The sequence below is a fragment of the Merops nubicus genome, unplaced genomic scaffold (assembly GCF_000691845.1).
Source record: "Merops nubicus isolate BGI_N331 unplaced genomic scaffold, ASM69184v1 scaffold38535, whole genome shotgun sequence".
In the NCBI taxonomy this organism is placed as follows: Eukaryota; Metazoa; Chordata; class Aves; order Coraciiformes; family Meropidae; genus Merops; species Merops nubicus.
This window is the reverse complement of record NW_008611112.1, coordinates 23984-39516: the sequence shown is the minus strand read 5'-3', so window position 1 is coordinate 39516 and position 15533 is coordinate 23984. Positions and strand designations below refer to the sequence as shown.

General features: G+C 35.7%; 1 protein-coding gene across 1 annotated transcript in view; it reads left to right on the top strand.

Annotated features, from left to right (window-relative positions):
- LOC103773738 (voltage-dependent L-type calcium channel subunit alpha-1D-like) overlaps positions 1 to 15533 on the top strand; it is a gene marked incomplete at both ends in the record, with an annotated part of 102503 nt that overhangs the window by 66697 nt on the left and 20273 nt on the right. Inside the window, 3 exons of the mRNA XM_008941116.1 lie at positions 782 to 924; positions 2362 to 2514; positions 3238 to 3434. Coding sequence (XP_008939364.1) covers positions 782 to 924; positions 2362 to 2514; positions 3238 to 3434 — 493 coding nt within the window. The remainder of the gene's footprint in view (positions 1 to 781; positions 925 to 2361; positions 2515 to 3237; positions 3435 to 15533) is intronic.

Below are 15533 nucleotides of genomic sequence, written 5' to 3'. Positions count from 1 at the left end.
GGGGGAAGAGAAAGTCTTCAATATTCTAGTTTGGGCAAAGTATGTTTCGCGTGGCCTAGCCACAGTCTAGAAAACCGTGCATCTGAAATTCAGGTCTAAACTAAAATAAATCTAATACTACTTTGTAATTCAACCACTTGCATCACTGAATTCCTCCTAGAAGTGGGAAACAAAAATAATACTCCTGATTTTTCAAGCTATCCTAATAAATGAATAGGTTATTTCAGCATTGAAGAAATACAGTATAATAAATGAATCATCTAGGAGTATTTTCACTCTCAAAGATATTATGTGTAAGAAAGAAATATCTTTTTGGTCTTGTTAAACATTGGACATTTTAATATGTTCAAGTTTTGCTGACAGTATTTAGAATATTGGTTGGCGTTGTTACTTGGAGCTAATATGTTGCACCAAAATTAAAACAGAAGGTTTCTAGTGATTATCTATTTCATGTTCTAAAGAGAAGACTAATTCTCCACACCTTACAGCTAAAACGTTTGAATAAAATGTGACAAAGTAGTTTCATTTGTTTAAAAATGGCAGATTGCATATAGAAGCAGAATACTAATTTATTGGATACTGTGTGATCATCACTCTCTGGAGGTATTAAAAACTGTTGCACATCATAACTCTTCCTGTCATGATTTAATGTGTCAATATATCTCTCAGTGTGACAGTTGAACAGCTTTTCAGAATTATCTGCAGTTTGAGTAATTTCCTAATAGCTTTGATTGCGTGGTAAATGGATGGTCATGACCTTACCTTTCATCTCGTTTTCTAGATTATTTAGTGTAATATTGGAACAATTAACCAAAGAAACAGAAGGTGGCAGCCACTCAGGTGGCAAACCTGGTGGCTTTGATGTCAAAGCCCTAAGAGCCTTTCGTGTACTGCGACCTCTCCGGCTTGTATCAGGAGTGCCCAGTAAGCTCTTTTCTATTTAATTCCATTGGAATTAATACTGTAACTGATCTGATTTATTTAACATTTATTTAACTTTCTTGTTGCAGATATTAGCAGAAATGAGATATAAAGTTGTTGGGTTGTTTTTTGTTGTTGTTGTTTTTTTTTTTTTATCTGGTTTTGTATATAAAGTGAGTTTCAAGAAGAATCATGCCTTATTTTGAGTTGAACCAAGGATTATAAACTCGTTCAGTGTACAATTTTCTTACACAGTTCAATAAACAGGGGAATACACTTCCTTTTTAGAAGCTTTATATTAAAGTAAATTACATGTTAAAATGCAAATAGACCAGAAAATAAAACTCAATTTTTTAAAATTCCAAAACCTTGCAGATCTGAAAGTGTAGGTGGTTCTAAAATAGTTTATATGTTGGTAAGTGTATGCCAAAGCACATTACACATTTCATTTCGTATTTCCTGCCCACTCCAATGCACATGAATGCCTTCTGTTTATCTCAGTAGAGCTAACAGATGAGTTGGAAACTTAAAAAGTAGAACAATATTATTTAAAGAAAGCTATTGAATTTTCTGGTAATCCTTCCTGTTTTCTTTTAATAACTTACTAATTACTGAAGCTGTTTGGGCTGAATAAGTGGTTTATGGCTTACAATTCAGCTCTTTCCAAGACATTCAAAAGAAGAATCCTAATGCTGTGTCTATTATATTATACTCTGTTACATGGCAATGATTGTGATGGTAACCATGTAGCAAAAGAACTGTGAAGAAAGAAGCAGTCTTATAAAATGTCAGAAAGGAAGTTTATTAGAATAAAAATGAGGCATATTTTGTTCTCATTGGTGCTGTGGCAGCTTCATTAATCTGAATTTTTTTTTTTTTTTTGTAAAAACAAAATTTGGCTATATAATTAAGAAGGAAAAAGAAAAATGGAGTAGTGCTGAATGTGGTGAGGGATAAAGGATGGAAAAGTTTATTCAGAGTAAAAAGGTGTTTTCCCAGGTAACTATATCTCTCTGGACCGAAAATACAGTTCTGTAATTAGCTGAGTGTACATTTGCTCAGGATTTGCCACAAAGTTTTGGTGGTGACACAGAACTTTTTAAAGGTCATGTAAAATGACCTACAGCCGCATGCTGACTACATACCCTTTCTTTCTAAGAAAACCCATAAATTCTTGTGACACGTTGCAAATACTGACTTTTATGACATAACATTTATTAACAGAGGAAATAATTAGACTTGATGCAAAATTTTTAATTCTTATGAAGTATTTTGTTGCAAGAACGCTTCATGGTTCTGAGCAGTAAAAATGTTGTAAAAAACTGGTTCACTCTGCCTGCCTGTATAATTAATTTGTAATAATGGGTAATTATAGAAAATCTGCTATGGCAAGACATAGAAATGTGGTTCATATCTTATATCCTCTTTTTTTTCTTTTAGGTTTACAAGTTGTCCTGAACTCCATTATAAAAGCCATGGTCCCCCTCCTCCATATTGCCCTTTTGGTATTGTTTGTAATCATAATCTATGCCATTATAGGATTGGAACTTTTTATTGGAAAAATGCACAAATCTTGTTTTCTAATTGATTCAGGTAAGTCATGAAACTATTGACTAAAATAAGGGATTAATTCTGTTTTCTTTGAAGCCTGTGGGATTTCAGTTTGAATTAGAACAAGGGCCAAAGCATTGAAACAGCTGTAACCCTAGTTTTCACTGTGGTTCATAGTTTTAGGAAGAGTGCATTAAATGTAAAAGCAACAACAAAAATGCAATCTAGTCAGAGACTAGAACATGCTCTGAATAGGTTTTATTTCTGAAATATGAAACCGAAATGTCAGTAGTAAAAATAGTAAGAGCGACTATCCAGAAGGGACAACTCAGTAGTTTAATCACTGCTTACTGAAAAGCTGGCTAGTCCTGTTCTAGGGAAGGTAAACCCTCCCGAGTTCACAGTGTGGCAGTGCCTTGCCTTCAAAATTGTGGCAGGGTGGTAAGAAGCGCGGTTCCAAAATGTGTAAAGAAAGAAAGAAAAAACAACTTAACACGAAGAGGTTCTAAGATTTTTTTTTTTTTTTTTTTGGTATTATTACATGCTTCTTTCCGCTACGTAATTACTAGGGCTCTTTTATACATTCATGTTTGATTAACCTATTTCAAGGTTGGAAGGCTGAAGCTCCAATGGCTTGCCTTTCTCAGCCGTTCTCTGGGTTACCTTTCCAACAGTGTTGATATTTCTGCATGTGGAGAGTTAACTCACAACAATCTGAGAACTGAAAGTTCTAATTTTTTTTTTTTTTTTTTTGTAATTTTTTAGATATACTAGTTGAAGAAGATCCAGCACCTTGTGCATTCTCAGGGAATGGACGTCAGTGTGTCATGAATGGCACTGAATGTAAGGGTGGATGGGTTGGACCAAATGGAGGCATAACCAACTTTGATAATTTTGCATTTGCAATGTTAACTGTGTTCCAGTGTATAACAATGGAAGGGTGGACTGATGTGTTATACTGGGTAAGTTCATAAATCACTGAGCTTCATTTAATATTAAAGAAACTACAATGTGCAAGTGAGAAATCAGCTATTTTACAGTATCATCGTCAGGAAATCTTGGTGAGTTTTGCAGGAGACGAGCTCAGCTGCATACTTTTTCCAGTCACAGCATCTTACCAGACTCCTCAGGCTAAAAAGACATTTTAGAAACAAATTTATTCACTGCTTATTTGAGGTTTGTGTGTGTGGTATGGTGTGGGTTCTTTTTCCCCCCTCCCCCCTTCTTTCTGTTCTGTTTGGATAAATGGAATATCACATTTCTGTCCTTTGGACTAGCATTTTTTTTTTGTGCAAGCCTATAGTTTTTAAGTATGTCTTTTCTGATTAAGCTTAAGAGCTCTCTTCTGCAGTATTTCTGCAAAATATTTCCCAATATTAACATAAAATAGAACCAAGTAAGCTCTCAACTGTCCTTGCTTGCCATAAGGACAGCAAACCATTTGTTAACCATTGAAAACCAGTAAAGAGCTGTGAGCCTGATACTGTCTCTGTAGAAGCCATAAAAGGTATTCAAAAACCTTTGTAAGTCCCCACCTTTATGGTATGGAGTGTCCACAATCTTACAACATAGGCAGCTGGACAGAGACTGGGAAACCGTTATTCATGATTTTAAAAAAGAGAATGGAGGAAAAAAACCTACAAATTTTTAAAGGAATAGGATTACCTAAGTATATAAGACATTTCTCTGCCTAACCCCATTCTAATCTGAGGACACTTCATTCTTTTCTGAATCTTTAAGCACCTAAATATCTGATGTGAGTAATTTGTTCAAGGTCAGAGGCGCTGAAAATCAATGAGAATAATCTGTACTACTTGGTACTGAGCAGTAAGTATTTACAGCAATTAGAATTATATCTGTTATAAGGTCCTAACAGTTAAAGTGTTGGAAAGTACTTGAAAACAGATTACCAGTAAGGGTCACTATTAGCAAGCTGTTAAAAATGGATGAGCTGAAGATGTGTTTTACTGGAACTATAGGTTATGTTGCTCACAGCAGCTCACATTTTGAATTTGTCTGGGCAAGAGGGACTATTTACTAATAGCACATCTGTTGTGGAGTATTGGATGCAATAAGGATGTGGTATTACCCAGTGACTGAACACTGAATTTTGTGTGCTAATTTGTGGCAAATCAAGCTGAAATATGCTGTTGCTAAAAAATATACCACCAGAGTGTAGTCTCAGATAAAATCTGTGATACTAGAGTATAGAATATGGAGTGGTTTTTAAGATAATATCAGTGTACCATAAGTACCGTAATAGAGATGGTAAACTGGAGTTCTTTTAGGATTGAAAGACTAAAAAAAATTGGTAAAGTATGAACCTCTGCTTCCACTGGCTGATATCAAAGATACAAAATTTACTCAAAAGATGCAAACCTTCCATACTAGAGTCTAAAAATAATGCATGGAGGTATATGTATATATGTATATAGGCTGTTGAATTGTTTCTCACAGTATAAGTTTATCAACTGTCTGGATTTTGCTCTCCAACTCTTCCTAATTTTCTCAAAGACTGTGTGAATGTAGAATTATGTGCTGTATATGATTTTTAGTGATGATGGCAGTTATTTTTATCCCTTCTGAGAGGAAGGTTTGCCATCATTCTCTAGAAAAAAACCCCAAGATATAATACCTTTCAAGGCAAAAGTATGCCCACATTTCAGTATCTGACAATTCCTCTGTCACCAATTTTTTCAATGAAAATTAATGTCAAAACTTCAGGAAGTTACTATATTTAAAATATTATTATTACAGAAGATACATAAACAATTTAAGCTGAGTGGCTCAGTAGTAAACATTTTTCCCCCTGAGAAATAATGAGCTAATTGGTGCATCTTAAAAAGAATCTTTATAGAGTCTCCATTGACAGCACAAAAATTAAAACAGGATACTATTGTGCTGATCAGACAAAATGCAAGGCATAATTAATTAAAAAATTAAATTCAAAACTACACACAAGTAATTTTATTTCTTTATAGTATGTTTACAAAGTAGAAGATTAGTTTCACAGGTGCACCATTTTATTACAAAGTATACTGAGATTATTAGACAGAGAAGCAAATATTTAATGACCTAATGAAATATAATTGAAGTCAGGTATTCAAGTGGATTTGAAATCTGTGTTAACTAACAATTATAGAAATTATAGATCTAGATTCTTCCTACTCGAAGGCCAAAAAATTGCCCATTTTCAAGCTGAAATTGCATACAAAGGACAAGAGGAATGGCAATGCATATATTTTACTTCTGGATTAAGATGTGGTAGATTTAGGTATTCATAGCTGAAAATTGGGAAAGATTTGTTTAGTTGCAAATTATGAAAACATCAGGAGTATACAAGACTGTAATAAAAATGTCCAGAGAAGCTAAGGAAACCATTTTAGCTATGGGCACATGGGGTTTGTGGGTTGCTTTTTACTTAGAAACCTATTGATATGAAGACTGAATGAGTTTTATACAGAACATAAATAAAACCCACAAACATTAGAAATGGAACAAAATTCTGTTTTCCATTTGGTCACTGTGTAAACAGTAAAATTAACTATATTGGCTCATCTTGCTAGCAGGTGTAATCCGAGTGGGTGAAATCCGTGCAATATTTTGTATCATGTTAAGTGGCACTCTGTTAGCAAGACCGACAGCTGAGGGTGACAGCTTCCAGTACCACTCACTAGCACAGCTTGTTAGCACCTGGTTAACAACAGTAAACTCAGCTCAAAAATTCTCCAAGTATCAGTAATTATTTTTCTCTTATACATATCTATTGTAGATTGAGGGCTTGATCCTGCTAGTGCTGGGAACCCTTCAGATCCTGGTGACTCCCATGGATATCCTGGCACTCACCAGTTTGCATCTGAACCCCATATGCCCTGTTGTTTTTTAAAGTGTCTTCATCTGGCTACTTTTCTTTCTCTACCCGTGTAACTCAGCCTGGATAGGTTGTATTACATGATGTGACTCCTTAGAACCAAATGCTAGACTGAACCAGTTTTCACCAGCTAATGCAGTATACATGTACCCCAATTGTATAACAGGATTCTGCCTGCACATCCGTACATCTCCTCCATTTATATCAGGACTGTGTTTATTCCAAATCACGGTCCTTTGTTTGCTCTCTAGCCCTAACTGAAGGCTTATGCTATTAGTTTTGGATCCCCATGCAGTCCTTGTTATTAGTAAAGTGGCAGCATCTCTGTCCAAATTTTTAATGCTCTGGCTCACAGTCTAAAGCTGACAGCATAATATTCTTTGCCTCATTTTCAATTTATGCTAGCAAGCAGTCAAGAATTAGAAAATCATTTGCATATCTGGCTACAGATTTTTTTTTTTTAACATGTCTTTCAGACATTTAGATTTAAAGTCTATTTATGGCAAACGTGTTTTATAAATTGCTTAGTATTTTTAGCTGGTTTAGTTGATATGTAGGAACAGATATAATGAGCACTGGTACTTGCCAGTAAACCCCCCAATTTTCATTGAAGTATGAAAACTGTAACATTGCATTCTTCTTGTTTTCACCATAGTGAAGTTCTCTTGATTTACTACACTTGAATACTCTCCACTGGCACTACTGTAAATGGAATGAGAGATGGGCAGGGCCTCTGTGAAACAAGCTACTTTGTGATGGGTTGCCAGGACAATGGATTCAATGATGCAACAACTGTATTAGTGACTTCTGAGTTTTACTAAGTCAATTTTATGGACAGACATTACATTACTAGCTGAAATATTAACAGCTCCTCATTCCTTTGACACCTAGCTAGCACTGTTCAGATTGATCTGGAGATTGGGATTGAAGTGCTCAAGCCGAAACTGCTGAATAATGATACATTGAGGTCTTGTATGGTTTTACCTACCAATACACCTACTCATACGCTAACGAGGTATTATTTCGAAGACTGATATTTAAAATACAGAATTCAGTACCTGAAATGTCTATGCAATCTAAAATATATCTAAAACATTCATAAGGTTTAAGGAAAGACGTACCATATCTTCTTTAATGTACCTTTTTTCTAATGTCAGCTTCTTAAAACTGTCCTTTACTACTGTCTGATAGTAACATGTTATCGAAGAAATACTCCATTTGTAATTGTTCTACTTTTAAAATAGAATGTGTGCACTTACAAATCAGTTTCTTGTTTTAGGAATTGGGCTTTATATGTCCTAATATACTCCTTGAAGTATCTGAAAATATTTGATGAAAATCAATCATTTCTGTAACACAGTCTGCTTAGGCAGCACTGCTCTTTTGCATATGTCTGTTGTACAAGTGCCTACACAGACATTGCATTAATTGTACTGAAGTAACATATCAAGATACAAAAGACTATCAATATTTATTTAAATACATTTCCATAATCAAATGCAAGAGCTGTGGCTTCCTTACTAGCTTTCCAATAGTACAAGACAACTTTAATGTGAATAAACTAGAAGGCAGAAAATCACCGTTTGTCTTCTAACTAGATGAGAATTTGAAAAACATAATTTCTATGTAAACTGAGGCATAGAAAAGAAAATAATTACAATAATAAAAGAAAGCAGTCTATTGTTATTTTCCAGAATGTCAGTCAGATCATTGGAAACTCAATCATCTAATCCTGCCACTTTCTAAAATGCTTCCATTTTAAGAATCTTAAAGGACATCCTACTCAGAAGTATTATAAGGGGATATAATGTACTTGAAACCAGCTGATGTGCAGCCAGAGACACTTCCTAAACACAAGCAAGTATTTTGCAAACCCCTTAGCTCAGGCAAAAATGTGTTATTAGTCTGTGAACAAAGTTGCAAAGTATCTTTGAAGTATTATCAGAACTGTCATCAGTGCTACACAAGAATCCCTAAAAAATATCTTTTGAAGAATGTTACCAACAGTAAAATAAGCAATAATACCCTAAAACTTTGAACTTATTTAATAAACCAGCAGGAAACAACTGCTCTGGGTGTTTTGAGTCATTAACCGCTTTACAGTTGCAGAAATGGAAGGTGTGTTATTGCATCCAAACAATACTTCTCAGAAAAAATAATTCAGCTTATAGTCTGAAAAGTAAAAGAATGCTTGACAGCTTTTTTCCCCTTTGTAAATAAATTGCAAATATCCACCAAATAGGCTTAAATATTGTAAGCAAATATGCTAGAAAAATCTTAGAAAACATATTTTTCTTCCTTTGTCTGTTATGTACTAAGGAGAGCTTAATGCTTTTCTCTTATCATCACTCAAAACCACTGACAGGTCATCTAAGGGAGACTCTTCAGTGAAACGAGTCAGCTCATCCCCAAAGGCATTGCTCTGCTGGATGCATGCTGCTCCCAGCCTTTGGTGACTACATAGCCACAAATTTAACACATGATATCCAGCTGAAGAAAGAGAGAGAGAAATTTTGGATGACAGTATTAATACATTGCACAAATAACACTTAAGAGCCAGGGATTGCAAACAGGATTTTTTTGAATCTGCATGTTAGTTATTCAAATCCAATTTCGTGTTAAAATTTAGCTTAACCCCCCCTGCCTTTTAGGTAATGATTTGGACTAAATACCTTTTTATGTTCTGTAGATATAAAAAGCTCCAAGTCAACCATTCTTAGATTACGAAGAGGCAAGACTTAAATGGCCAATAAACTAGTAACCTCAGAGAGAAAGGGAAGGATCAAATTCAGACGTGCAAAGAGAGCTACCAAGCCAAGGAATATAGGTATTAAAAGTTTGAATTAGCATTGAAAGGGATAATCATATAATATAATTTTTGTAAATGAGCTTCGTAACTCAAAGACCCCACCTGAGGAGCATTTTAAGCTACCTCACAGGGAACCATCTTTGCCATGAGATGAACCCGATTTACTTTGACAAGTTCCCTAGTATCTCAGTCTTAACTGGCTGCTGACCTGTGCTGCAGTCAAAGCATGGAACTTATTTCTTGTCATAGATCATTGCAAGTACTCAAAAGAACATACTATTTCTCCCCAGAAAGTTTAAATAAATGGATAGAAATGGGGTTAGAAATAGTCTAGACTTCAGGTAGTGCTAAGAACTCCTTTAGTGAATAGCTGGAGTTTCCTCCAATAACGTTGCCACAAGAAGCAAACAATCCTTTTAAAACCATTGTAGTTCCCAGCCTGTCCCAGAATAACAGTTTAGATATATTCATATATACCTTGAGTACTGGGGCTTTGTTCGTTGTTTCTCTGTAAACTAAGCAAACAATTTTACATCAGCAGTCTGTACAGTACATATTATTCTTGTATTTTTCTCAATCCAGCATACAGGAAATATTAAATACATCCAACTATTATATCATGTTGTATAGTACATATATAGGTGGCATAGCAGATATGAAAAGAAAAAAGCTATTAAGTATGTATCACTAGAGTGGATACTATTCTATTCTTCATTTCAACACACTGAACCAGTATGTAGTTCAACACATTGGTTAATTAATTTCAATAGTTTTTTGAGCCCTTAGATTTAACCGAGAAACTCAGTACATAGGCTTTATAAATTTCTTATGTGAAATTAACTGGGGCACTGTCAATAAATAGAAGCACTAACAAATTGTTAATTTTAAATTAATATGCTGCAACTGATGAAGGAATCAAATGTTTCTATTTTGTTATACCTGGAATATAGGTTTTGTTAAAACTGGTAGAGTCCTCCCACAATGTAACAGAAAACCTTCTCTAGGTTACTGCCTCTTCATTTTGTTATGATAGTGTCCACCTGCTTGGAAGATTCAACCTGGGATAGCTACCTGAAAAAGAGAATTACTTTGCAGTCATATTTGACTTCTAGGCTTTCCTCAGAACAACTATTGGATTCCCCCCTAGTTAAAGACAGAAAGCTGATTGATGAAATGCCACCAATAGTAATTAGCTTAATTAACCTTAGATGCAAAAGAAAATATCTGAATTTTAAAAAATTAATACCTGCATCTACACTTATTTCTAATCAATATTAGGGGGAAAAAAAAAAAGGCAATTAGCTTCTGAGTACCTAAATTATATATTTCATTAGCTAACAGTAGTTAAAAATAGAAGGTTGAAATTGAGGTCTGTTCAGATAAATCAAAGCAAATTAATAAAACAAAAGCACTGTGTTACAAGTTGGGGTTTAACTTGAGAGGGTCATTTGTATATGTCCTGTGTGTAACTATAGCACAGTTTACATACAGAAGGTAGGAGCCAAACTTAGAGGCGATTAATTATGAGACTCTTTAGGTATAGTAACAATTTTTCACTTCTCTAGGGCCACTTTATATTTCTCTTTAGGCCTACCTGAATGCCTGAGCCATTGAATTTTTATTTTTCCAGTTCTTGCTAAGAGCAGTGGTCTCTGAGTTCTCATCCCAGGGTGTAACTCTGCTCGTTTCTGTGTCAGCAGTACAACGAAGTTGAGCCTTGCCAACAAGGAGAACATAGGTGAAAGCTGTGCTTTAACTCCAGAACCCAGATAAGATTGAATACAAAATTACAAACTTTTACAAACCAACCTGAAGGCTGCTATGCTTCAAGCACAGCCTGTTTTAAGTCAGCTTTAAGCTAACTCCACTTCAGCCGAGAATATCCCAGGGCACAACCTTTGAAGCTAGAAGGCTTTGAAAAGCTGTCTGGAATGCTCTGAAATGAGTAGAATAAATAGCCTGTGATCTGAGGTTTTGTAAACCTAAATTGTATGCTTTGAGGAATGCAAGATCAGTCCCAGTTCTCAAAATACTGATTTCTGAAGAATTTTTACACCTGTCAGAAGAATGAGTCTGCCAGTCATAATTTTTAAGATGGCTAGGTAGATTATATGTAGCAATAAATAAACTTGCTAGTTATTTGCTATAGAAGTGTTATCAGAGAAGGAAGATAAAATTGAAATTCAAGGAACCAAGAAATTGAGTGAGTTTGAAACATTATGGAAAACAATTCAAAACAGGTTAATGCATCAGTACATTATATCTCTAACAGTACAAATGCAGATTTAGAGGTGCTACTGTATTGCTTTATCTTTAGTTAGGGCTTAGGTTAATTGATAGATAAAAAGAACTTGCAAGAGTTTTCAGTAAAACAGTACCAGGTGTACTGAAAATTAAGACCTTGATCTGCATGCAATTGCGTATGGGGATTTTACTCACAGTTACACAGATGAGGATTAACGAAACATTTTAATGATTTCTAATTGATGTTTTAGACTGGAGTGTGCTATCTGCTGCTGTGTAATACTAATGGTTATGTCTGCTGTGAATTTGGTTTTTACCTTGTTTTACTTGTGTCTTGGTCTCTGATCATCGACACTGCATCACAACAATAGCCGACTCCAAATGCAGCACAGCTAACAAGATAATTCACTCCTAATGTCAGATGAGGCAGTTTCAGACTGTACAAAGTTTGTCTTGTCAGCTCAAGATAATTCTTCACAATTTTGCAATTGTATGCTCAAAACGATGTATGTGTAAATATAAAGACCCAAATATACAATGAAAATCAATTATTCTCCAACAAATTAACTTCCATAGAGTAACTGGTCTCCAGATCTGGTAATATCAACAAATGGGCCTTTTTTTACAAGGACATTCAAACTATCAGTTACTGTGTCACTCATGAAAGGTGTAGGAAGAGCTTCAGTGCTCAGTTCAAAACTCTGGACAATAAACATGTTTAAGCACTTATCTGGGTAGTAAACATCTACCATTATGCTGAAACAGAATTAACTCATATGAAAAATACTTTGTCCTCTATCTCTCTTCTCATCTATCTTCTGGTTTGTGTGATGGACAATCTAATTACAACTGAAATCCGAACAGTAAGACTAGAAAAAGGCACAAAGAGGGGGCAAAAGGATGTGACTTGGGTATGTCCTTAAAATAAAAATTGTGGATGCTAAAACAGATTCAAAAAGAGATGGGACAAATCCATTGAGAGCCATGAAATATGATATCTGCTTTGGTATAGTACTTTCCTGAGCCACAGAGAGTGGGAGTCTTGCAAGACTTTTTGCTGGGGATTTGAGATGTGATGACATCTACATTTGCTGGTGTAACTTAGAGGCTTTTATTCTTTGGTTTTAGTTGCAACTTTCCGTGCATCTGAAATTGGTATCTTCATAACTTGTTATTCTGCATTTTGGTTGAGAAGTCAGCATTAATCCTTTCAAATGAAAATACCTTGTTTCTAAGAACGGAGATTTTCCTGTGCTCTCATATTAACCAAGCTCTCTCTCAATTTTTAATTAGAAGGCAAATCGACTCTTTTAATCTTTCTGTAATTTGAAGTTATGGAAAATGCCATTTGACGTGCATAAAATGAGCAGCAAAGTTTTCCAAAAGGAAAGGACTACTTCTTATACTTTAATCTCTGGTATTAATGTAATCAGAAATATTACTGCACGAATAGAAACTGCAAGGCATTACTTGAATAGAGTTTGTCTCTAGAATTAAATGGTAAAATATTTCACTAGATCAGGTTTCCGAGTGTTGCTTTTAGGAATTCAATCTTAGACCAGTGCTAAAATATTCTGCTAGATTAAAGGTTCCTGAGTTATGAATGCTTTTGAATTAGTTCAGTATCTGCACCAACCAAAGCAGTTCTAGCACTGGTTAGCTGCAGTTTCCAATTTTTACATCACAGTGTGTTACTTCTAGAGAGATTAGCCTAAACCATATGGCTTAAAATTGTAGAATCAGAGAATGTTTTAGGCTGGGGGACCTCTAGAGGTCATGCGGTCCAACCTCCCTACACAATTAGGGACATCTCTACCTAGGTCAGGTTGCTCAGGGCCCTGCCAAGCCTGACCTTGAATGACTCCAAGGCTGGGACCTCCACTACTTCTCTGGGCAGCCCATTCCAATGATCTATCACTCTTATATTAAATAAGTTTTTTTTTTCTAATATCAAGTCCAAATCTATCCTTTCCTAGTTTAAAACCATTACTCCTTGTTCTGTCATTACAAACCCTTTTGAATAGACCTTCCCCGACCTTCATGCAGGCCCCCTTCAGATGCTGGAAGGTCACTGTCGGGTCTCCCCTGAGTCTTCTCTTCTCCAGGCTGAACAGCCCAAACTCCCTCACCCCATCTTCATATGAGAGGTGCTCCAATCCCTTGATTGTTTTGTTTGCCCTCCTCTGGACTCGCTCCAGTACGTCTACATCCTTCTTATGCTGGGGGCACTAGAACTGGACGCAGTATTCCAGGTGAGGTCTCACCAGGGCAGAGTAGAGGGGCAGGATCACCCCTCTTGATCTGCTGGCCACAGTTCTTTTGATGCAAGCCAGGATGTGGTTGCCCTTCTGGGCTGTGATTGCACATTGGCGGCTCATGTCCAGTTTTTCATGCACCAGCACTCCCAAGTCCCTTTCCACAGGACTGCTCTCCAGTGTATCCTCTCCCAGCCTGGACTGACGGTGCTGGTTACCCTGGCCCAGGTGCAGGACCCTGCATTTGGCCTTGTTGAACTTCATAAGGTTCATCTGGGCCCACCTTTCCAGTCAAATAAAAAAAAATCAAACCATGTGAATGAGATGGATTTTTTTTTCATGTGTTATGCCCTATGAAGTGAATGAAGGAAATGCAAATCACAGTTGCTGTGCTAATAGAGCCTTTATGACAGAGCACGGAAGTCTGTTTGCTCCTGGGTTACTAAGTTAGCAGAATTCCTGGCTTCCTGAGTATGTTCTCTTCGTGAGCAAAAAGAGTGGATCAAGTTGAACTGCAGTGATTCCCAGTGCACTTTTTTTTTTTTTCCTCAAAGTAAAGTTTCAAATATTAATCTTTCAGGTTTTTCAAAAAGATTTGTAGAAGGGAAATACTGGCATGACCACCAGATGAATTTATGCCTTCACTCTGAACTTTGGTGACTTGCAAATAACTGTTTGCTATTTTTCTAGTTAGAGGCAAAATGCATTCGTATGTCTTTGAAATTTAATCAAAACATTCACTCTTATCAGCCCTTGTTAGAAAAACATTTTGCCTGTATTATGTGAATAATTGCTAGGATGAAAGCTCAATTCTAAAGTACAAAAATAATTATGAATATGCATTAAAAAAAATCGAGTAAATTTTATTCCTAAACGTTAAGGCCAGATACCTACAATAGAAAGAAAACACCAAAGGCAACATACACTGGGACAAAGCAGAAATTCAGTCTGGGCAATAAGGTCTTTTATGAAATACCGGAGTCGCTTCATTGTTAAGACTTCTGAAATGTTGGAGACTTGCTCCGAGGGAACGGGCAGGATTGGTAAAAACCAAAGCACCAGAGTTGTTCTCCTTAGCGTAAGCACCTGACAGCTAATTATTGCTAAAAGTATTGCACAGGAGACTAAAAAACGGCAGCATTATGGAAGACTTTATTTTCCATATGAATATGCTGTTGCAGAATTGGACTGTGGAGATGTGGCATCTTTTAAAATTGAAGGTAATGATCCCAGCCTTTCTGAATGACTATAACCCTTCTCTTTTTTAATTTAACTTGAATAAGTTTTATTCAAATTAAAAGGGAAAAATCCAAATCAGGTATATATTTTACAGGTTTTTTTTTTTCCTAACAAGTCAAAGTAATTTAAAGTTACTCTTCAATATGGCAGTTTGATTACTAAAGCACTTTGAAAGATGATACATAGATTATTTTAAAGGAGGCACGAAGAAATTGTGTAAAACAATAATCTTTGGTTATGTGGGAAGTTTGTTTAGTTAGTATAAAGTGGCGTTATCACAGATCCCCACTGAGGAAAAGTTCCTATGCGCCTTAGCCTGCAAAGACTTAATGCATGTGTGTGCCTAACCATACTTAGGCCCCCTTGCAGAAACTGGGATTGTGATACATTTTTAAAAGATAGAGGAAAAAATTAAATAAGAACAATAGTTTGAAGAATGTTTGTTCCCACATTTAGTATGTCCATTATAATAGAGCTGTTATGGACAGGAGTCAAACTTGATTATCAGTAGAGCTCAAAGCCTAATCACAAATTCTAGATACAACAGCATTCACAGAAGAGGAAAATGGTTTGCCCAAAGATGGTTCTGCAATACCATATCCAGTATCGAATACTCATGCAACTTTTATTGTCTGCTGAATTT